Genomic DNA, 23,438 nt, shown 5'->3' on the forward strand with positions numbered 1-23,438 from the left:
TGGTCGTAAGTGCGAGGACCTTCCAGAAATGACTCTGCCCAGCTAGCCACGCCCACCTAGTCACATGACCTCCAAGCCACACCCACAAAATAAACCACGCCCACAGAACCGGTAGTAAAAAAATTTAGAACCCACCCCTGCTGCACACACCCAAACACAGACTCACATTATCATCATCATCCTCTTTTAATGACCCCATAATCTCTTGCGGGGTGGAGTTTGGGCAGCTGAATGGAGCTGAGTGTTTCCTGGCCGGATGCCCTTCCTGTCGCCAATGTGGAGTTATATTCAGCAGATATACCGTACTTTTTGGAGTATAAGACGCACTTCCCCCCCCACCAATAAAAGAGGGTGGTAATGTTAGTGCGTCTTATATACCGAATACAACCATTTTTGGTTCCCGAAAACCCCGTCCCGTGGGTCCTGTTTTTTGCCAAAAACAGGCCCGTTTTTCACAAAAACGGGGCACGCAGAGGGTTTGGGAGGCCTGCAGAGTGCTCCTGGGGGCTGGGGAGGGCAAAAACGTGATGCGTGGGGGGTTTGGGAGGCCAAAAAAGGACAAATTTTTCACGAAAACGGGCATTTTTGCAAAAACGGGACACACAGAGGGTTTAGGAGGCCTGCAGAGTGCTCCTGGGAGCCGGGGAGGGCAAAATCTTTTTTTTTTTTCTTGATTACCTCTTCGAAATCTTGATGCGTCTTATACTTCGATTTGTCTTATAGTTCGAAAAACACGGTATTCTCAACGTGCCCAGAGAGAGAAATATCTGCCTCTACTTAGGATCGAACTCACAGCCTCCTGATTGTGAGGCGAGAGCTCCACCTCTCTAGGCCACCGCACCGCTCAAACACAGACTCGCATGCACACACACACAAAACCTCATCACGTTTTCTGATGGGTGGAAGGAGACTCGCTTTCCCGTATGGGCCACTCTGAAGCATCTTCTTGCAAAATGCCTCCTTGTACTCTGTCTCGACTTCGCTCCGTTCCTCGCTTTGCTTCCTCCATGACTTACTAACATTTGTTACGGGACAAAACCCACGTGGTGAAATCTGAACCGGTTTGCTACCGGTTCGCTGGCCGCGTATGCGCACCAAAAGGAGGCTTGGGAAGGTAAGTAGAACAGCGAGGGGGGAAAGGAATCAGCTGTGCTGCATGATTTAACTTCGCTAGAAAGCAGGATTTCTTGCTTTCTAGCAAAGCTAAACCGCACCGCACAGCTGATCGTCGGAAACCAGCTTTTTAAACTACCGGTTCACCTGAAGAACCGGTAGTTTGCAGAAAAAAAAAAAAAACAGCTTGTTTACATTTGCTAAAAAAAAAAAAAAACACCCACCAGCATTGGCCACCAGTAATATAGGCAGCTTTCCAGATTCCAGGTCCTCCTTGATCAGTCTGTCCAACAAAGCGACATCCTATCGCCGAGCGAAATAAAGGAGAAAAAAATAAAAGGGAATAACATGAAGAAAGCATAAAAATAGGCGACGCTAGACTTACTCTTTTCTGTTTTTGTAATAATAATAAAAGGGACGCGGCGGCTCGGTGGCCAAGACGCTGAGCTTGTCGATTGGAAGGTCGGCAGTTCAGCAGTTCGAATCCCTAGTGCCGTGTATCGGGGGTGAGCTCCCGTGACTTGTCCCAGCTCCTACCAACCTAGCAGTTCGAAAGCAGGTAAAAAATGCAAGTAGAAAAATAGGGACCACTTTTGGTGGGAAGGTCACAGCGTTCCTTGGATCTTTGGTGTTGAGTCATGCTGACCACATGACCACGGAGACGTCTTCGGACAGCGCTGGCTCTTCGGCTTTGAAACGGAGATGAGCACCGCCCCCTAGAGTCGGGAACGACTAGCACATATGCCCGAGGGGAACCTTTACCTTTACCTAATAATAATTTTTTAAAAAGTAAACAAACCTTACCATTTGATGCTGGGAGCCAAACATCGTGTTACACGGCACTCGGCACATGGAGGAAAGAGGTAAGCCAAGCTGCAGAAAGAGATACAAAATCCAGGGTGGTCCTTGACTTATGGCCGGTTGCTTAGCAACCGTTCAAAGTTACTATGGACCCCCTCCCCACAATTATACTGATTACATAATAATTTTCCTTTGGGCCACAGTAAAAAAAAAAAAAGATTTACGAACAGCTTACGGGAGGTCTCAGGCAGCTGTATTGAAGAGGTTCAGAATATTTCAAAGAGGTGAGTTTTTGGTTTAGTTTAAACTCTCTGCAATGAGCGATGCGTACGAAGGGCATCATCTCAGCGTCAGCAAGGGCACTGACCATTTCCATCTCTTTGGTTGTAGCCTACCGTGATTTTAAACTAAAACACTTCACTCATAAGAGGATTACAGGTACAACTGATTAAGAGAGCCAGTTTGCGCTAGTGGGTAAGGCACTGGGCTAGAAAGCAAGACACCAGGAGTTCTAGTCTGGCCTTGGCCATGAAAGTCAACTGGGTGACTTTGGACCAATCACCAGGAGATTGTGAGTTCTAGTCCCGCTTTAGGCATGAAAACCAGTTGGGTGAGTTTGGGCCAATCACCAAGAGATGGTGAGTTCTAGTCCCGCCTTAGGCATGAGAGCTAGTTGGGTGACTTTGGGCCAATGGCCAGGAGACTGGGAGTTCTAGTCCCGCTTTGGGCATGAAAACCAGTTGGGTGAGTTTGGGCCAATCACCAAGAGATTGTGAGTTCTAGTCCCGCCTTAGGCATGAAAACTAGCTGGGTGACTTTGGGCCAATGGCCAGGAGATGGTGAGTTCTAGTCCCGCCTTAGGCATGAAAGCCAGCTGGGTGACTTTGGGCCAATGGCCAGGAGATTGTGAGTTCTAGTCCCGCTTTGGGTATGAAAGCCAGCTGGGTGACTTTGGGCCAATGGCTAGGAGATGGTGAGTTCTAGTCCCGCCTTAGGCATGAAAGCCAGCTCGGTGACTTTAGGCCAATGGCCAAGAGACTGGGAGTTCTAGTCCCGCTTTGGGCATGAAAGCCAGCTGGGTGACTTTGGGCCAATGTCCAGAGGCTGTGAATTCTAGTCCCGCCTTAGCCATGAAAGTCAACTGGGTGGCTTTTGACCAATCACTAGGAGACTGGGAGTTCTAGTCCCGCCTTTGGCATGAAAGCCAGCTGGGTGGTTTTCGACCAATCACTAGGAGACTGGGAGTTCTAGTCCCGCCTTTGGCATGAAAGCCAGCTGGGTGACTTTGGGCCACTCGCCAGGAGACTGGGAGTTCTAGTCCCGCCTTTGGCACGAAAGCCAGCTGGGTGACTTTGGTCCAATCGCCAGGAGACTGGGAGTTCTAGTCCCATTTTAGCCATGAAAGCCATCTAGGTGACTTAGACCAGTCATTCTCTATTAGCCCAACTTATCTCACAGGGTTGTTGTAGAGAAAATAGGAGGAAGGAGAAGTATTAGATAATCACGGTAGAATATAAACAAACCGACCAATGAAATTAACAGAAGTTTACTGAATTATACGATGGCAGCAAACGAAGAGGTGTAACAATGATTTTGCAGCCCAAAAACCCTGCACCCCTTTCAACTTACGTGACTACAGAGGAATTGGCTCAAGCCGGTTCGTGCTGCAGCACTGATGTACACTATTGGCTGCTTGTTATATAAGGCATTAAAGCCTTCGGTGGCATAATCTTCATAGCGGGAGTGAATCACCAGCTTGCAGACTTTCAAAAGCCCCTCGCGATCATCTTCATGGTAATAGGCTGACCCATTTTCAAACCTGTTTAAGAGCAATGATGCATTAAACGTTGAGCATCTTGGAAAGGGTGCTTCACGTTAAGCGTAAGCAATTATTCCCAGCGGTCCTTATGAAAAATCTTTGGGGGGAGGGGAGGAAAACGCTATGTCAAAGCTTATAATTAACATGGCTAAAAGACACAGAAATAGGTGCTATAGACATGCAGAATGAGATGCCATCAGAGTGGATCGCCAACTGAACGTACTGCTTATTAACTGACAATAAGGAGCACACTGGCTCAGCGGCTTAATCACGCTGGAGATGGTCTCAGCTCCGCTGGTTTGAGTCCTAGCACTATCTGGCAGGGTGAGCTCCCATCACTTGCCTCAGCTCAAAAGCATGTTCTATGCGAGTATATAAATAGGTACCACTTCGGTGGGGAGACGGCCCTTTGAAGCCCCGCGGCAAGAGTTTAAACAGTTTTTTTCCCTTCTAGCCAATCAGCTGGGACTCGGGAGGCAGCGAATAGATTGGGGGCGGGGCCAAATAAAAGGTAAGAATAATGGGGGCGGGGGGACGGGAGGGCCCAGTTCTCGAACAAAGAGAACCGGTTCGGTGACGTCATATCGTCACCGCTACCGGCTCAGTCGAACCAAACCGAACCGGGAGGAACCCACTATTGTGCGGCCCTCAATGAAATTGTGTTTGACACCCCTGCCATAGGATAATAATAATAATAATAATAATAATAATAATAATAATAATAATAATAATAATAATAATAATAATGACAGTAAAAGTAGCCTTTTGTTTTCCTAATTGGTTTCTGAATGTTTAGATTAAATGGGACTTTCTTTCATGATAAAGGGCACACTCAAAAGTATTAGCAACACAAGGGTACCTGAAGAGCCTGCAGAGCCACAGAGTTGTGTCAGAAAGGATTTTGGTGGTAAGTTTTCTCAGTCTGTCTCTGTCCAGGATGGAAATATAAGCCGCCAAGCTGTGTCCTAAGAGAGCCATGTGTCCCTGTTCCCCCACATTCTGTAGCCTGAAAATCGGGGGCGGGGGGGAGGGGGGAAGAGAGAGAGACCATGACACAAATCACACTTCTCTTTGTAGACTGAGAAAAGCCTTTCCTAATATATCAAAAAATGATCAAGGGGCATTTTACTGGATGTATTATAATTAAGCGGTATTTATTTTCGGTCGGAAACAGTGATTAGACAGCTGTTCGAGCTGGTGTTGGCTTAAGACCCAGTTAAAATCCAATCCACTGTATGTTGTAGATTGGATTTTAACCTGATTTTTGAGCCATTATTGGTGTGATGGTTTCCTTCCTCTGGTGACTCCTAAAGGTCATATTAACAGGGAAATATAATAAAAAAAAATTCAGTACTTAATGCTACATGTAATAACAGCGGCTAGAATTATGTATGCACAAAACTGGAAAAATGGAAATATACCCACAGAGGAAATGGTAATAAAGAAAATATGAGATTGCGCCGAAATGGACAGGTTTCGATGGAAATTAAAGACAAAGGAGAAACAGAATATTATTCAATCTGGGACATATGCTATAATTGGTTAGATAGTAGATGCCAAGATTAGAAAATCAATTATATTTGGCTGTACAACGCCCTGAGTCCTTCGGGAGAAGGGCAGTATATAAATTTAAATAAACAAACAAACAATGATGAAAGACAATCAATGAACCAAAAATAAATACAAGTATAATGATAGATAGGAGAATACTTATTGGAAGCAATACTATGGCAAGACTATACAATACAAAAGTGTAAATTAAAATACATGGAATGATAAATATATAGTGATCTACGTTAGAATCATGGACACGACAGATATAAACATGATACTGTCTAAATAAGAGTTAAATGGTCGTAACTAGGAGGTATAATAGTATGTATATTGTAAAAAATTGCTCATATAACCAGTATATCGCTGTTGCAAAGTTGAAACTGTGATTAAAAAACAAAGAAAAATGTACAATAAAAATATTACAAAAAATAATAAAATGAAATATCAAGGTAAAAAAAAAAAGATTTTTTTTAAGAGAACACTTGATTATAGACTTCAGTTTCTCTGTCACCTGGAAATGTCAACCTTCAAACTTTGTCTAGCTAGTTTTTCCACTTCCTTAAATTGCTTCCTTAATTGTTAATTTTTTATGTTTACAGAGGTCATCAACGTTGCTTACCACTAATTTTTTTTTTCCCTGAGAAGCAGGAAATCAAACCTGTAAATCAGAAAGCAGGAGCTTCCACCAATTTGTCATCACTTTAATCTTCTGAATGATGCTGGAGTTCCCCCATCCACCCAAGGCATAAGAATATTTGCAAAACCCGATTTCCTTAGATTTTGCTTTAAAGCATGCTTTTTTTGGGAATATTTTAAAAAGAGCAAGGTACTAGGTATATTATGTGTTTAGAGAGAATCTGAAAGATAATGACTTTGGGTCCTAAAAAGCATGAGCAAAACTCATCCTTCTGTAAGAGAAGAAGAGATACAACCTGGGAGGCGGAGTCAAGAAAGTACTCAGCCTAGAATCATTACGTGTCCACAAATGGTATTTATTTATTTATTTTATTTTATTTCTATACCACCCTTCTCCTGCGGGACTCAGGGCGGTGTACAGCCAAGATAAAACATAGCATATAAAATTTAAAAAACACTTTAAAAAACAATTAAATAACTTTGGCCCAAGTTTAAAACAACCCAATTAAAACCAAATTCAATTAAAAACTGAGAGGATGGGATCAAGCCAGCCCGGCTAGATGGAATAAGGTTTGGTATAAATCCAATCTCTATTGAATTCTGCTGACTCTTGTTTAGCAGTAATTTAGGGTTGACCCTTCATTGACTAGATTCTTGTGTACAGAATGCTCTTGTGAGCAATGCATCTTAAGTAGAACTTAATGTGTGGTCCTGATTCTTTGGGCCGGACACCTCCAGCCCTTTCCACAACCTCGACAGATCTCTATTCAACGAAGAGTTACCGATAAGACTGTAGTGATTCTTCTTCTTCATCGCCGTGCATTAGAGTCTGAACCAGCTGGAGAATGCTCACCATGTCCTGTCCGCTGGAAGGAGGGAAGGAGAGAAACACAAATCCATCTTGGTCATGAGGCAGTGATGAAATCTAAAATTTGTTTCTACCGATTCTGTGGGCGTGGCTTGGTGGGGGGGAATAATGTGACTGGGTGGGCGTGGTCAATTTCCCCCCCCTTTTAAAACCATTTTTTCGACAACCTCTTCGGCAAAGAGGTTGTAAAAAAATGCCTTCAAAAGGCTCTGACGATCCCAGCTGAGTTGCCTGATCGGCAGAGGCTTTTTTTCTTTTAAAAGCCTCTGCCGATCAGGCAACTCAGCTTGGATCGTCAGAGGCATTTAAAAGAAAAAAAAGCCTCTACCGATCAGGCAACTCAGCTGGGATCATCAGAGGCATTTAAAAGAAAAAAAACCCTCTGCCGATCAGGCAACTCAGCTGGGATCGTCAGAGGCATTTAAAAGAAAAAAAAACCTCTACCGATCAGGCAACTCAGCTGGGATCATCAGAGGCATTTAAAAGAAAAAAAAACCTCTGCCGATCAGGCAACTCAGCTGGGATCATCAGCTGACGATCCCTTTGACGATCCCAGCTGAGCTGCGCGATCATCAGAAGCTTTTTTTTTTACTTTTAAAAGCATTTTTTCGGCGGAAGAGGTTGTAGAAAAAATGCTTTTAAAAATTAAAAGAAAAAGCCTCTGATGATCGTGCAGCTCAGCTGGGCATGGGGGGGGGGCAGGGATTTTTGCTACCAGTTCTCCAAACCACCCGCCTCCATCGCTACCGGATCGGGCAATCCGGTCCGAACCGGAAGCATTTCACCCATCACGAGGCATTAGATGACTTTAAAGTGGACACGCTTAATATAGGTAAGTCCACGACTTACAATCATTTGTTTAGTGACTGTTCAAAGTTACCACGGCACTGTTCTGACACAGCCTTAGCAGCAGCAAGAAACAGACTCCTTGTCCAGAAAAAAACCCCTTTATTTATCTCCTGTGAATTAATGGCATTCACGCATTGAAAAGTCCAGGCAATAATCCTGATCTGCTTATCAACCGCGGCAAGTTGAAGTCCACCCATCTGAAAGTTGCTAAGAACCCCTTTATGAGGGAGATGGGCGGCTAAGAAGTTTGATATAGAAAACGAAATAAAATAAATGAAGACGGAGAAACGCTGATTTAGACGGTTGTATTGAGCACGGAATTGGAGTCAGTTGTCCCGATGGCCTCTTCAGCTTTATACAAACCAATGATCCATTTGCCCCAATGTTAGCAACAATCACACATCGCATTGATGACAATTATTGTGGCTATCAGTTACCAACATCACGTGATTTGGCAAATGAATTCAGATTATTCTCTTCCCCCCCCCAGCTCCAATTCCCCAAAATCAAAATACCCAAGTTATTAGTTGGGTGGGTGGGGGGAAACCCCAATATAAACAGAGAGGAAAAACTCCTAATTCTGGGTCATTTACCTGCCTTGAAGCGGCCCCGGAATATCCTTTCTTGTGTAGTTCTTTTCATTTTCTTCTTCAACTTTCCTAATTTTAACACAAAACAGCAGGAATTGGTGACAGGTTGGGCAATATATGTTTTCTGCTACAGCTGGATTTCGTTCCAAAGAGCCACATTTGATTAGCTACATGGCTGGCAGAAGGCCGAATCCGATTTCTTTTAATGAAATGACAGGTTTTAAAAAAATTTCCACGCCAAAACAACATTCGTCGGGCACTGTTATTTATTTATTTGTCCCATTGTGCGCTGCCCTAATCAAAGGATGACTCATCTGTCTTATCAAAAGCAAAGCAGATCCCGTCAATTCATAAGAGGAAATGTCATCCTGACCTCTGAATAACTTTTGTGCTTTCTTTTAAAACCAGCTTTGCATAATTTTCACAGAAACACGTAAAACCAAAATTATCCTTTTTTCTCTCTCTCTCTCTCTCTCCCAACAATAGGCCAGGCAAGAAAAAAAAATCTGTATATGAATAAGAAAGTATCTATCATATGCCATCGGCTGTTTAAACTTTATTTTAGCGTGACTGCTTAGCTGTGGTGATGTAACTTAGGCTGACGTCACTAACCTAGTTCGCTGGGTGAGAAGACACGTTACAGCCTCCGTCACTAGAGAAGTTGGATTCACACATCATGCTAGAATAAATTCTAGGGGGACTGGTTGGTGGGTTACTGCGTTGGGTGAACATAGTTTAACATTTACTTTTCAAAAAAGCTAAGTTTGGTGCAACTGCCAAGGGACATCCTTAGCCACTCAGAATTGCTTCAATAATGAGATGGGCGGCATATAATTAGAAAGAAATAAAGAGGGAGGGAGGGAGGGAGGAAGGAAGGAAGGAAGAAAAAGAAAAAAAAAAGAAAAAAGAAGAAAGAAAGAAAGAAGGAAGGAAGAAAAAAGAAAGAAGGAAGAAAGAAGAAAAAGAAAAAGAAAAAAAAAGGAAGAAAGAGGGAGGGAGGGAGGGGGAGGAAGGGAGGAAGGAAGAAAGGAAGAAAAATGGAAGGAAGGAAGGAAAGAAGAAAAAAGAAAGAAAGAAGGAAGGAAGGAAGGAAGAAAAAGAAAAAAGAAAAAGGAAGGAAGGAAGGAAGGAAGGAAGGAAGGAAGGAAGAATCCTTAATATTACATTTAGCTTTGGCCCAGACTTAGAACCACAGAGGTTTTATCTTGTCTTATCTGCATGGCTCCAGATGTAAATTTCATATTTTGGCCAGCTCCAATCGCATTTGATTAAGATGGAGGAGGAAGAGTTGGTCAATTCTGTCCTTCCTTCATCACAATCACTTTCCACAAGCAGGAAAACAGGATTCCTCCTGTTACTTGCTCTGGCCTTTCAGTCAATTTTCATATTTTTTTAAAAAAACCACAGGGCTCTTAGTTATCTCTCCTACCTGTCCATCTCCACGTTTAATTGTACCTTGATAAAAATTATTTAGAGGTGGGGGAAGACAGCCACCCCTCAATAAACTGTGGTTCATTATCAATACACTCAATAAACAATAACAAACTCTGGTTTATTATTTTCCTGGGCTCGCAGATGGGGACTTCAGCCAAGAAATTAAAAGACGCTTACTCCTGGGGAGGAAAGCTATGGCAAATCTAGACGGCTTACTAAAAAGCACCCGGCCAACAAAAGTGCGTATACTCAAGGCGATGGTTTTCCCAGTTGCAATGGATGGCTGTGAAAGTTGGACTTTATGGAAGGCTGAGCGCCAAAGAATGGAGGCCTTTGAACTCTGGTGCTGGAGAAGACTCCTGCGAGTCCTTTGGACTGCAAGGCCATCAAACCGGTCGGTCCTAGAGGAGATCAACCCTGACTGCTCTTTAGAAGACCAGATCCTGAAGAGGAAACCCAAATACTTTGACCAACTAATGAGAAGGAAGAGCAGCCTAATGCTGGGAACGATGGAAGGCAAAAGAAGAAGAAGGGGACTGCAGAGAATGATGGACTTGGATGGAGTCACTGAAGCAGTCGGCGTGAGCTTAAATGGACTCCGGGGGATGGTAGAGGACAGGAAGGCCTGGAGGAACATTGTCCATGGGGTCGCGATGAGTCGGACATGACTTCACAACTAACAGCAAGTTTATTATTGTCTTTTGGCTTCTAGCTTGGGGTTAAATGAGCCCTGCCAATCAGAAGCAGGGTGCAGTTTGGCTATGTCAGACACAGAACAACAATTAAGATGATTAAAAGGCCTAGAGACTAAACCATATGAAGAACAGCTGCAGGATTTGGGTTTGGCTAATCTAAAGAAAAGAAGGACTAGGTGGGACATGAGAGCAGTATTCCAGTATTTGAGAGGTTGCCACAAAGAGGAGAGGGTCAACTTATTTCCCAGAGCACCAGAAAGCAAGACAAGAAACAATGGATGGAAACTAACCAAGGAGAGAAGCAACCTGGAATTGAGGAGAAACTTCCTAACGGTGAGGACAATTAACAAGGAGAACAGCTTGACTCCAGAAGTTGTGGATGCTTCATCACTGGAGGTTCTTCCAGTTCTAGTCTGATGGACTGAAGTATATATATTTCACCCAAAACAGGATCTACAAGCACCATTATTAGCAGCAATCCTCTTGAAATTCTGCCAAGGCAAGACTATTAAATACCTTTGATTGTCTTCAAGCAGCTTCATGGCCTCATTGAGATTCTTTCCCATTTCTGCTAAGGTAGGGTCAACCATCTGTTATTTAGAAAGATGAAAAAAACAAAGTCAATTAGGTGGCAAAATTCCAATTCTTCTCACGTTCCCAAACCTCATAAATCATTAAAAAAAAAAAAAAAAGCTGTAATAGCTTCTCTTGAGCCATTTCTGGACTCTTGGGTTGAATGTCACAATCTGCTATAGGCACATTGCTAGCAATGATATTGCTATTGCTATTATGCTATGGCTATTGCATAATAGCATACTGCTAATGATATTGCCAAGTGCTATTCAGCCCTTAAGACTTATATACCGCTTCGTAGTGCTTTCACAGCCCTCTCTAAGCGGTTTACAGAGTCAGCCTCTTGTCCCTCAACAATCTGGGTCCTCATTTTACCAACCTCGGAAGGATAGGTGGCTGAGCCAACCTTGAGCCAGTCAAGATCGAACTGCTGACAGTGGGCAGAGTCAGCCTGCAATACTGCGTTCTAACCACTGTGCACCATGGATGGAGGGTGGTGGAAGGAAGGAAGGAAGGAAGGGAGGAAGGGAGGGAGGGAGGGAGGGAGGGAGGAAGGAAGGAAGGAAGGAAGGAAGGAAGGAAGGAAGGAAGGAAGGAAGGAAGGAAGGAAGGATGGATGGAAGGAATAGCAATAGCACTTAAAACTTATATACTTATATACAGGGCCACCATGGGAGACACTGTGTTAATGGAAAACTCCGATTAGAGTTATGTTGTCCGTTTTCCACAGTGAATCATCCCCATAGGTTGCCTGGAACTTTCCTCTCTTTTTCAGACTTGCCTTTCAGAGAGTCCACAGAGTTAAAAAAATCTGAGATCGTCTTCATTGAAGAACAGCGTGTAAGGGTTGGGTAACTTCAAATATTTGATTATCCCCATTTTCTTTTTTATTTATGGGGAAATTTGATGAGATTAAGGGGTAATCTAGGTATTATCCCCATTTTTTTAAATTTCTGCAGAAATTTGGGGAGATTAAGGAGTAATCTAGGTATTTTAAATCTCCCTTTCACCCCTACAAAATCAATCTTGATTTTTTATCCTCCCTTTGATTTTTTGGACAACATGCCATTCAAGTCTTATAATGCATTCCTATTTTATAAGGGAAAACATAGGCATAGAATAATGCATTATTTTAAAAAGCGGATATGTATGAATTTAAGATAAGCTCTAAGTTATAGGAAGAGCTGCAGTTATGTTATTTATAATTGCTGCCTGATCTGAGGATAAAAATAAAGTAATAAGAAATACAGTAAAACAGCGGTTAGTGCAGAGGTGAAATCCAATTTTTTACTACCGGTTCTGTGGGCGTGGCTTGGTGGGCGTAGTGTGGCTTGGTGGGAGTGGCAGGGGAAGGATACTGCAAAATCCCCATTCCCTCCCCACTCCTGGGGGAAGGGTAGTGCAAAATCTCCATTCCCACCGCACTCTGGGACCAGTCAGAGGTGGTATTTGCCGGTTGTCCGAACTGCTCAAAATTTCCGCTACCGGTTCTCCGGAACCTGTCAGAACCTGCTGGATTTCACCTCTGGGTTAGTGCTTTAAGGCATCAAGCACACAAATACATAAATACAACACAAATACCCTGGAAAGGAAGTTGGTTTGTACCCAGCATCACGTCAATAAATCCACAGCAACAAAACACAGATCTAATTATTATGTACAGCTCAGGTTAACAAGGCGATAAATCTTTTTCAAAGTACTTGGAAGCTGACTGGTAATAGCAGCCTTTTCAGAAATATAAGGTGTATCACCATAACATCACTTGGATAAGCAACAGTGGGTTTCAGAAGATATTGACTTTTAACAAATGATATTGACTTCAACAAATGATATGAGCATTGCCTCCTAAGGGTAAAAGGTAAAGGTTCCCCTCGCACATATGTGCTAGTTGTTCCTGACTCTAGGGGGCGGTGCTCATCTCTGTTTCAAAGCTTGAAAAGCCAGCGCTGTCCGAAGACGTCTCCGTGGTCATGTGGGCGGCATGACTCAACGCCAAAGGCGCACGGAACGCTGTTCCCTTCCCACCAAAGGTGGTCCCTATTTTTCTACTTGCATTTTTTTTTTACCTGCTTTCGAACTGCTAGGTTGGCAGAAGCTGGGACAAGTCACGGGAGCTCACCCCGTTATGCGGCGCTAGGGACTCGAACCGCTGAACTGCCAACCTTTCGATCGACAAGCTCAGTGTGTTAGCCACTGAGCCACCACGTCCCTAATTCCCTCCTTAACCATGGTATATTTTGTCTGGTTTTTGCAATAATGACCTTTCTGGTTTTATTGGGTGGAAAAGAATTTAGAACACGCTTGGTTTGACAAATTCTGTGTGATGCTTCTTTTAGTAAATCATGGCTTGCCATCTTGGCTTCCATTATTATGGCTTGCAAAGCGCACAGGTAGACCATTGCCAAGTCATATTGAGTGAGATAACAGCATCCTTCTGTAGCAAGTGAAGGAATGAAATAAGCTGATTATGGAAACAGCCTGCCAGGAATATTATACCATGGTTAGCCTAATGGTCCTTCAAGGAAAGAAATTAACATGAATTTATTATATACCAAGAGCCTTGGTAGTACAGTGGTCTAAAGCACCCTGTTATTAACACAGCTGCCTGCAATTACTGCAGGTTCGAATCTCACCAGACTCAAGGTTGACTCAGCCTTCCATCCTTTCTAAGGTAGGTTAAATGAGGACCCAGTTTGCGGGGGCAATAAGCTGACTTTGTATAAATATACAAAAGTATGAAGGCTATTGCTTAACGCCTTGTAAGCCGCCCTGAGTCTCCGGAGAAGGGCGGCATATAAATCAAATTAAATAAATAAAAAATAAAAATATATAGAAGGGACACATTTTAAGCTGGGAGGCTTTATCCAAACGTCAGCAGAAATCTCTCTCTCTCTCTCTCCGTGTGCTTGATAAACATTGAAAACAATTGCTTGCAGACTCCCATTGGGAATAGAGTTTCTAGCAATAATACCTGCAGCCCAGCAGTGTGGATGCAGCTGTGAGATGCCAACCAGCTCTTTCACCTTCCCTTTTTTTAATTTTAAAGGTGGAGCAGACCTTCAGCTCCAACGTTTCAATATATAACAAATAATACAAGGTACCCTTAGGGACATGGTGGCTCAGAGGGATGCGATGGCTCAGTGGCTAAGACGCTGAGCTTGTCGATCGAAAGGTCGGCAGTTCAGCAGTTCGAATCCCTGGTGCCGCGTAACAGGGTGAGCTCCCGTTACTTGTCCCAGCTTCTGCCAACGTAGCAATTCGAAAGCACGTAAAAAAATGCAAGTAGAAAAATAGGGACCACCTTTGATGGGAAGGGAACAGCGTTCCGTGCGCCTTTGGCATTGAGTCGTGCCGGCCACATGACCACAGAGACGTCTTCGGACAGCGCTGGCTCTTCAAGCTTTGAGATGGAGATGAGCACCGCCCCCTAGAGTCAGGAATGACTAGCACATACGTGCGAGGGGAACCTTTACCTTTTTAAGAGGGAATGCCAAGGTATGATAAATAAACTAAGTCCAATGTTGATGGGACATGGCAAATAAAGGCACGGTGGAACCTGCCTTTTTCTAAGAAACCGCCGGATAACTTGAGAACTCTGTCACTTCTTTTTAAAATTTAAAAACCGATTTGCTCATGTTATCTCATATTTCCCGTTTTTGTATATTTAATTTCCAGGAAAAAAAAAAAATTGGGATTCCCAGTTGGGCAAGACTGTCCCGATTGTCCTCAATCAACTGGGCAGGACCATTACATGGATTCAAACTATCTAGGTAGTCATCGACTTACGACCACGATTGAGCCCAATATTTCTGTTGGTAAGTGAGACAGACGTTAAGTGAGTTTTGCCCCATTTGACGACCCTTTTGCCACAGTTGTTGAGCGAATCACGGCAGTTGATAAGTTAGTAAACCCGGTTGTTAAGTGAATCTGGCTTTCCTCATGGACTTTGCTTGTCAGAAGGTTGCAAAAGGGAATCACGTGATCTCGGGACACGGCCAGGGTCGTAAGTATGAGCCGGTTGGCCAAGCATCTGAATTTCGATCACGTGACCATGGGGATGCTACCAAAGGTTGTAACTGTGAAAAACGGTCCTAAGCCACTTTTTTTCAGTGACGTCGTAACTTTGAGCAGTCACTAAACAAACTGTTGTAAGTCGAGGACTACCTGTACCTTGGCCTTGCGTCCTGAGAAATGCATCCCTTGTTCATCAGTACTGTGAGCCTTGTGGCTTCCCATCCTTCAAGGAAGCCGACCCAAAGTATTGCAATATCTACCATGTTTCCCCTAAAATAAGACTCAGTCTTATATTATTTTTTGCTCCAAAAGACGCATTAGGGCTTATTCTCCAATTAGGTCTTACTTTTGGGAAAATACAGTACTAAATGAGTCCGTCCGGCTAACAATCTTAACCAGGGCTTATTTTGGGGGTAGGGCTTATATTACGAGCATCCTGAAAAATCATGCTAGGATTTATTTTCTGGTTGGTTCTTATTTTGGGGGAAATACAGTACTAAATGCCTCCGTCTGCTGACAATCTTAACTGGGGCTTATTTTGGGGGTAGGGCTTATATTACGAGCATCCTGAAAAATCATGCTAGGGCTTATTTTCCGGTTGGGTCTTATTTTAGGGGAAACAGAGTATCAAATATTGTGTAGTTTTTCCATCATCAGCTTTCCACCCTTATCATCAGCAAAGCAAAGTTATGTTCACAACCACAGCAGCCAAGTAGGGCACCACCAGAGGAAGTAAAAACCCATGCTGACAATGTCATTGAACCCATCGGAAAGAACTTTGGACTCTATAAATGTGAACAAACTGGTTTGAAATCCTGATTCCGGAATCAGAAGTAAACACACATTTGCATGCTCTTCCTTGTTCTCTCAGTATCTTTTATTTTATGGAATAAAAAGACAGTTGCTTTGGGTTTTTGGCTACAGGTAGGAGTTCTTTCATGCCTTTTGAGTGAAAGTCACCAAAATTAACCGAGACTTCAACTCGGGGGAAATAATCTCACACATCATCAGGCGACATCCAATGAAATACCCGACAAAGCAATTTTCACATGATTTATCAGACCCTCCTAATGTATTCCAGTTTCTTCGGAACGGAGAATTGAGGTCAAAGTTTTGCCAATTCATTGGACCATGTGCTTCCTATCTTATTCACAGGAGCATGGAAATAGCACAAAGAGCTTTTGACACATCGAAAAAAAAAACCCCTGAATAAATTGCTCCCAACATTCATAACACGAGCAATAGATCTTTAAATTGTAGTCAATGCTAACAGGCTAACCAACCGATGCTTAAACCTTCAACGGTATCAGATCAAACTACAATTCCTCTTCCTCGTGCTAGTCATTTATCACGGAGCTCAGAAACATTCATGGCTGCCCTATCAATAAATCTTTGTGTGATTCCCTGGCTAATTTTAGAGGTCCATTTTAGCATCCTTTGAATTAGAGTTACGTGACTGACATTCGTTTCTACATCCAAAGCATGAATGACTAAAGATCCATTCAATCAAAGTGGGTGTTTTTGGTCCCAAATCCTCACGAAATTTAGTTCTCTTAAACGGGAAGAGCATGTTATTTTTTAATCCTCCTTTATTATTTTTTTCATAAATAACTCAAGGTGGCAAGCATACCTAAGATTTCCTCTTCTTATTTTCTCCACAATGAGGAAGCTGTGACATGGGTTGGGCTGAGAGAGGGGGAGAAGGACTGGCCCAAAGTCACCCCTGTTAAGTGCCTGTAAGTTATACCTTTCAAAATTTGGTAACTGATATCCTTTTGATCAGTGATCTCAGCACTGAAGTCTGAATCCAGGGGCTTACCTAGGAATCCGTTCTCAAAAGATTAACAGAAAGTAAAAGTCATTGGCTTTCTCTTCCACTGCTGGGATTATATCCATTTCAGGCAAGATTGCAAATGACTTTATTAAACAAATCTTGACATAACAGGGACATACTTGTCCACATTTGCCATATACATGGCATTGGATATGTACACGAATGTGTGCCAAGAAAAAGGATCTAAGCTATTCACAGCTGCAGGCCACAAATTTGCTTGTTGGTATAGAATAAAAACAAATACCATCTCCAAATATCTGATTTGCATACGTCGGTTTCCCCCACAATTGGAGCAGTTCACAAATACAGAGATCGCAACTTCCCAAACTTTTGAGAATTCAGAACTGCAGTTCCAGGACAGCTGAAAGGCCCAGAATTAAGGAATCTGGATCTCCCCACTCCTAGCCTGCCACCTTCCCCATTGCACCTCCTGAGAGGGAGGGAGGAACTGGCCCAAAGTCAGCCAATGATCTTATGGGGCTGAGGGGAGACTAGTGGGTCTCCCCACTGCCTAGCTCCATCCCCACTGAACCACCCTTCTCTTTCTTTCTTTCTTTCTTTCTTTCTTTCTTTCTTTCTTTCTTTCTTTCTTTCTTTCTTTCTTTCTTTCTTTCTTTCTTTCTTTCTCTTTCCTTCCTTCCTTCCTTCCTTCCTTCCTTCCTTCCTTCCTTCCTTCCTTCCTTCCTTCCTCCCTCCCTCCCTCCTTCCCTCCTATCTATTGTATCTCTCTGTCTATTGTCTCTCTATGGTATCTACCGACCTACCTACCTATTGTATCTATCTATTGTCTCTCTATGGTATCTACCGACCTACCTACCTATTGTATCTACCTATTGTATCTATCTATCTATCTATCTATCTATCTATCTATCTATCTATCTATCTATGGTATCTACCTATCATCTCTCTACCTACCTACCTATTGTGTCTCTCTATCTATTGTATCTCTCTAGGGTATCTACCTACCTACCGACCTATTGTATCTACCTATTGTATCTATCTACCTTATTGTATCTATCTATCTATCTTATCTATGGTATCTATCTATCTATCTATCTATCTATCTATCTATCTATCTATCATTTATCTATCTATCATCTATCTACCTACCTACCTATTGTATTTCTCTATTGTATCTCTCTATGGCAGTGGTTCTCAACCTGTGGGTCGGGACCCCTTTGGGGGTCGAATGACCCTTTCACAGGGGTCGTCTAAGACCATCGGAAAACACATATTTTCAGTGGTTTTAGGAATAATTTTATGGTTGGGGGTCACCACAACATGAGGAACTGTATTAAAGGGTCACGGCATTAGGAAGGTTGAGACCCACTGCTCTATGGTATCTAACTACCTACCTACCTACTGTATCTATCTATTGTATCTATCTACGGTATCTATATCTATCTATCTATCTATCTATCTATCTATCTATCTATCTATCTATCTATCATCTATCTACCTACCTACCCACCTACCTGCTTGTATCTTTCTATCTATTGTATCTATTTACGGTACCTACCTACCTACCTACCTATGCAATGGTAGTGATTTGTGCATTAATAATAGGGGTACTCTATCTGTGTGCCTATATATATATATATAATATATATATTATACCCCTATTATTAATGCACAAATCACTACCATTGCCTCCACCACCAGATCCTCCACGATGCAAATATTGGATCAAGGTAGGAATATAATCCCACAGCCGAGCTGACATCACTACCCTTCCATTATGAATACGAGACGCATCTTCTCTGCCCTCCCCCCCCCACCCTATATGGGCTCATATTACACCTTCAGCCCCCCCCCCCTCCTTGATCAGCGCCCCCCCCCTTTTCCCAGAGATCTCCCCACCCCGCCCCGCCCCCGGGCAAGCGCCCACCTTCTCCAAGGAGCTCTCCATGGCCGCGGGTGCTAGAGCGGCGGCGGCGGCGAAGGTCTCCGGCTCCTCCGCCCGGGCTACTTCCGCCTTGGCCGCGGCCTCGGCCGGCTCCACGTCGGCAGCCAGGCGGCGTCAGCGGAGCGTGCGGAGGGCGGGGCCGAGGGGCGGGGAGACGCGCGCGCGCCCACCCACCCGGGGCCCTTTTGAGCCGCTTCGGCTTCCGTAAACGCGCCCGGATTTGACAAGGAAGGCGCGACGGGGTTTGGGCGGAGCTACAGCGGTGGGACGTACCAACAGCAACAACATTCTCCCCCCACCCCAAAAAAAAAAAAACCAAAGAAAGAAAGAATAAGCTCCAAAGGTTAAAACCGGAGATACTAAAAAGAAAAAAAAATCCTTTCGATCGATTGGGGAGAATTTCCACCGGGAGATTTAAAGCTTTGGTAGGATTTTACTCCCCCACCTCCTCCTTCCTTGGCGAATGGAACATTCCTGGGGGGGGTTTCGAGGAAAGAGATGACGTCTTCCTCCCCGATGGAGCATGCGCGGAGAAGGATGACGCGCAAAGAGAGTTTTGCAGAGTCCAAGCGGGTTTTCGTTTGGGTTTAGTGGTAGCTGGGCAGCTGCCTAGTTGGGACGTCCCTGCACGGGGTGGGGTTTAGGTCTAGTAGTGGCTTGCAATTGGCTTGGAGCATTGGGATAAAAACATTATTCCAACGAGGAAGAGATCAATCAATCAATCCTTTGTATAATACACTCAGTGCTTATGCACCAAAGTCAAATTCCTTGTGTGTCCAATCACACTTGGCCAATAAAGAATATTATTCTATTCTATTCTATTCTATTCTATTCTATTCTATTCTATTCTATTCTATTCCTATTCTCTCCTCTCCTCTCCTCTATTCCTATTCCTATTCTATTCTATTCTATTCTATTCTATTCTATTCTATTCTATTCTAATTCTCTCCTCCTCTATTCCTCTATTCTATTCTATTCTATTCTATTCCTATTGTCTCCTCTCCTCTCCTCCTCTATTCCTATTCTATTCCTATTCCTATTCCTATTCCATTCCATTCCATTCCATTCCATTCCATTCCATTCCATTCCATTCTATTCTATTCTATTCTATTCTCTCCTCTATTCTATTTTATTCTATTCTACTCTTATTCTAATTCTATTCTCTCCTCCTCTATTCCTATTCTATTCTATTCTATTCTATTCTATTCTATTCTATTCTATTCTATTCTATTCTATTCTATTCAAGACTTTCTTTTATTGGAAATCACCAGTGGGGTATCATTTGAAGGTTCCACTAGGGATGCTGACATCTCCCCCATAGTTACTACATGGCTGGGCCGTCTTTCGGGATCAAAGAGAACCCAGTCTGGTATAAGGGTGAAGGTACTGGTAAAGAAACCAGGAGATGGGGAGTTCTAGTCCTGCTCAGGCATGAAAGTTGGCTAGGTGACTTCAGACCAGGCGCTGTCCGGAATGGGACAACTTGCCACAGTCAACTCCCTGTGGCCAATTCATAATGGCCAACTTACCATGGCCAACTCACCATGGCTAACTCATCATGGCCAACTCACCATGGCCAACTCACCATGGCCAACTTGCTGGAGAGAACAACTTAACAATTCTATTTAATTATTTAAAATAAATTTAAAAAACATTTTAATTTTTTGCAATTCACATTACATTCTGTTCCTCCTTTGGCATCCTTTCTTTAAGGATTCTGTTCCACCGTTTCTTTGATCATAATGTAACTCTTGTCCTGCAGCGAGTTGGCCATGCCGAATTGTCATAGACCTGGCATTATCTTCTCAGCCCAGCTCACCTCTGATATTCTATATTCAATGGAGCAGAAGTTGCCTTCGGAAGTTGTGGGAGCTTCAATCCCTGGAAGCTTTCAGGAAGAGCCTGGCCTGCCATCTGTTGGAAATGGTGTAGGCAGGGTCTCCTCATGGGAGGGTGGGTGGGGTTGGACTAGATGACCTACAAGGCCCCTTCCACCTCTGATATTCTATATTCCAGCTGCCTGCAATTAGTAAGTTCGAATCTCGCCAGGCTCAAGGTTGACTCAGCCTTCCATCCTTTCTAAGGTAGGTAAATTGAGGACCCAGTTTGTGGGGGCAATAAGCTGACTTTGTATAAAATATACAAAAGTATGAAGGCTATTGCTTAACGCACTGTAAGCTGCCCTGAGTCTCCGGAGAAGGGCGGCATTTTAAATAAATAAATAAATAAATAAATAAATAAATAAATAAATAAATAAATAAATAAATAAATATTAAATGGAGCAGAAGTTGCCTTCGGAAGTTGTCGGAGCTTCAATCCCTGGAAGCTTTCAAGAAGTGACTGGACTGCCATCCGTCAGAAATGCTGTAGGCAAGGTCTCCTTGTGGGAGGGTGGGTGGGGTTGGACTAGATGACCTACAAGGTCCCTTCCACCTCTGGTATTTTATATTCAATGGAGCAGAAGTTGCCTTCGGAAGTTGTGGGTGCTTCAACCTCTGGAAGCTTTCAAGAAGAAGCTGGCCTGCCATCTGTCGGAAATGGCGTAGGGTCTCCTCTTGGATGGCGGGGTTGGACTAGATGACCTACAAGGTCCCTTCTCCACCTCTGATAGTCTATATTCAATGGAGCAGAAGTTGCCTTTGGAAGTTGTGGGAGCTTCAATCCCTGGAAGCTTTCAAGAAGAGCCTGGCCTGCCATCTGTCGGAAATGGTGTAGGATGTCTTCTGCTTGGGTGGTGGTGGGGGGTTGGACTAGATGACCTACAAGGTCCCTTCTCCACCTCTGATAGTCTATATTCAATGGAACAGAAGTTGCCTTCGGAAGTTGTGGGAGCTTCAATCCCTGGAAGCTTTCAAGAAGAGGCTGGCCTGCCATCTGTTGGAAATGGCGTAGGGTCTCCTCTTGGACGGCGGGGTTGGACTAGATGACCTACAAGGTCCCTTCTCCACCTCTGGTATTCTACATTCAATGGAGCAGAAGTTGCCTTTGGAAGTTGTGGGAGCTTCAATCCCTGGAAGCTTTCAAGAAGAGCCTGGCCTGCCATCTGCCGGAAATGGTGTAGGATGTCTTCTGCTTGGGGGGTTGGACTCGATGACCTTTGAAGGTCCCTTCCACCTCTGGTATTCTATATTCAATGGAGCAGAAGTTGCCCTCGGAAGTTGTGGGAGCTTCAATCCCTGGAAGCTTTCAAGAAGAGCCTGGCCTGCCATCTGTCGGAAATGGTGTAAGGCAGGGTCTCCTTGTGGGAGGGTGGGGCTGGACTCGATGACCTTTGAAGGTCCCTTCCAACTCACCTGTTTCAATCCGTCGGTGTCTCTATCTGGCGGGGGCTGCGGGCTGTTTCTAGGCAAGGGAAGGCGAGGCCAGCAACAACCCCCGCGTGGAAGGGAGTGGCGTGAGGCTCGGGGAAAGGCTTGGGCTCGGCAGCTGCTGGAAGCCCCCCGCCCGGCGAGGAGGGATGCAACGCCTGGCTCGCCTGGTCCGCCGCTCGCCTTGGCTTTGCAACGTGGGGCTGTACGGCAGCCTCTTCGCGGCGGGGGACGCTGTCCAGCAGCACCTCCGACTCCGGCCGGGCCAGCGCGCAGACTGGGCTCAGACCCGGCGGGTGGCTTTGGTGGCGTTGACTTTCCACGCCAACTTCAACTACCTTTGGCTCCGGGGGCTGGAGCGGCTCTTGCCCGGACGAGCCCCGGGCGCCGTGTTGGCCAAGGTGGGCTGCGATCAGCTGGTGGGAGCGCCCGTGGCTTTCTACTCCGGTGAGTGGGAAGGGAAGGGAAGGGAAGGGAAGGAAGGGAAGGGAAGGGAGGGAAGGGAAGGAAGGGAAGGGAAGGGAAGGAAGGGAAGGGAAGGGAAGGGAAGGGAAGGGAAGGAAGGGAAGGAAGGGAAGGGAAGGGAAGGGAAGGGAAGGAAGGGAAGGAAGGGAAGGGAAGGGAAGGAAGGGAAGGGAAGGGAAGGGAAGGGAAGGGAAGGGAAGGGAAGGGAAGGGAAGGGAAGGGAAGGGAAGGGAAGGGAAGGGAAGGGAAGGGAAGGGAAGGGAAGGGAAGGGAAGGGAAGGGAAGGGAAGGGAAGGGAAGGGAAGGGAAGGGAAGGGAAGGAAGGGAAGGGAAGGGAAGGGAAGGGAAGGGAAGGGAAGGAAGGGAAGGGAAGGGAAGGGAAGGGAGGGAAGGGAAGGGAAGGGAAGGGAAGGGAAGGGAAGGGAAGGGAAGGGAAGGAAGGGAGGGAAGGGAAAGGAAGGAAGGGAAGGGAAGGGAAGGAAGGGAAGGGAAGGAAGGGAAGGAAGGGAAGGGAAGGGAAGGAAGGGAAGGGAAGGAAGGGAAGGGAAGGGAAGGGAAGGGAAGGAAGGGAAGGAAGGGAAGGGAAGGGAAGGAAGGGAAGGAAGGGAAGGGAAGGGAAGGAAGGGAAGGAAGGGAAGGAAGGGAAGGGAAGGGAAGGGAAGGGAAGGGAAGGGGAGAACCTGGCTCGCTCGCGCCTCCCCACCTCCTCTGAGCACGTGCAGAGCTCCTACACCCCACCCCATACACCCACTAGTAGGAGCCGCAAGGGTCGCGTGGGAGACGGTGGGCGACGGGTGAAGTTTCAGCGCTCCTCTGGCGGGCGCCCGGTTGCAAAGCCAGAGACAGAGAGGTTTTTTGGGGGGGGGGGGCGTGGAGAGGTGCGAGATCTAAGGCCGGGGTTATTAGAGGTTTGTAGAATGGAGGAGGAAGAGAAGAGGTGGGGGAGGAGGGGGAGAAGAAGAAAAGAAGAAGAAGAAGA

General features: G+C 44.8%; 2 protein-coding genes across 3 annotated transcripts in view; one reads left to right on the forward strand and one right to left on the reverse strand.

The window, feature by feature from the left end:
* The window catches only part of PDXDC1 (pyridoxal dependent decarboxylase domain containing 1), a 43,225-nt gene extending 24,433 nt beyond the window's left edge, over window positions 1–18,792 (reverse strand). Inside the window, exons 1-8 of the mRNA XM_070954834.1 lie at window positions 18,669–18,792; window positions 10,876–10,949; window positions 8,234–8,299; window positions 6,706–6,789; window positions 4,593–4,739; window positions 3,544–3,733; window positions 1,918–1,986; window positions 1,338–1,416 (exon numbers count right to left, since the gene is read on the reverse strand). Of these exons, the coding sequence (XP_070810935.1) occupies window positions 1,338–1,416; window positions 1,918–1,986; window positions 3,544–3,733; window positions 4,593–4,739; window positions 6,706–6,789; window positions 8,234–8,299; window positions 10,876–10,949; window positions 18,669–18,689 (730 nt within the window). The 5' untranslated portion in view covers window positions 18,690–18,792. The remainder of the gene's footprint in view (window positions 1–1,337; window positions 1,417–1,917; window positions 1,987–3,543; window positions 3,734–4,592; window positions 4,740–6,705; window positions 6,790–8,233; window positions 8,300–10,875; window positions 10,950–18,668) is intronic.
* Window positions 18,793–22,143: 3,351 nt separating this feature from the next.
* LOC139325353 (bMERB domain-containing protein 1-like) overlaps window positions 22,144–23,438 on the forward strand; it is a 49,851-nt gene continuing 48,556 nt past the window's right edge. For both annotated transcript variants that reach the window (XM_070955186.1, XM_070955188.1), the window contains exon 1: window positions 22,144–22,441. In XM_070955186.1, the coding sequence (XP_070811287.1) occupies window positions 22,144–22,441 (298 nt within the window). The remainder of the gene's footprint in view (window positions 22,442–23,438) is intronic.

This window comes from Pituophis catenifer, unplaced genomic scaffold (assembly GCF_029215685.1).
Source record: "Pituophis catenifer annectens isolate HBS135680 unplaced genomic scaffold, rPitCat1.0.hap2 SCAF_16, whole genome shotgun sequence".
Classification (NCBI taxonomy): Eukaryota; Metazoa; Chordata; class Lepidosauria; order Squamata; family Colubridae; genus Pituophis; species Pituophis catenifer.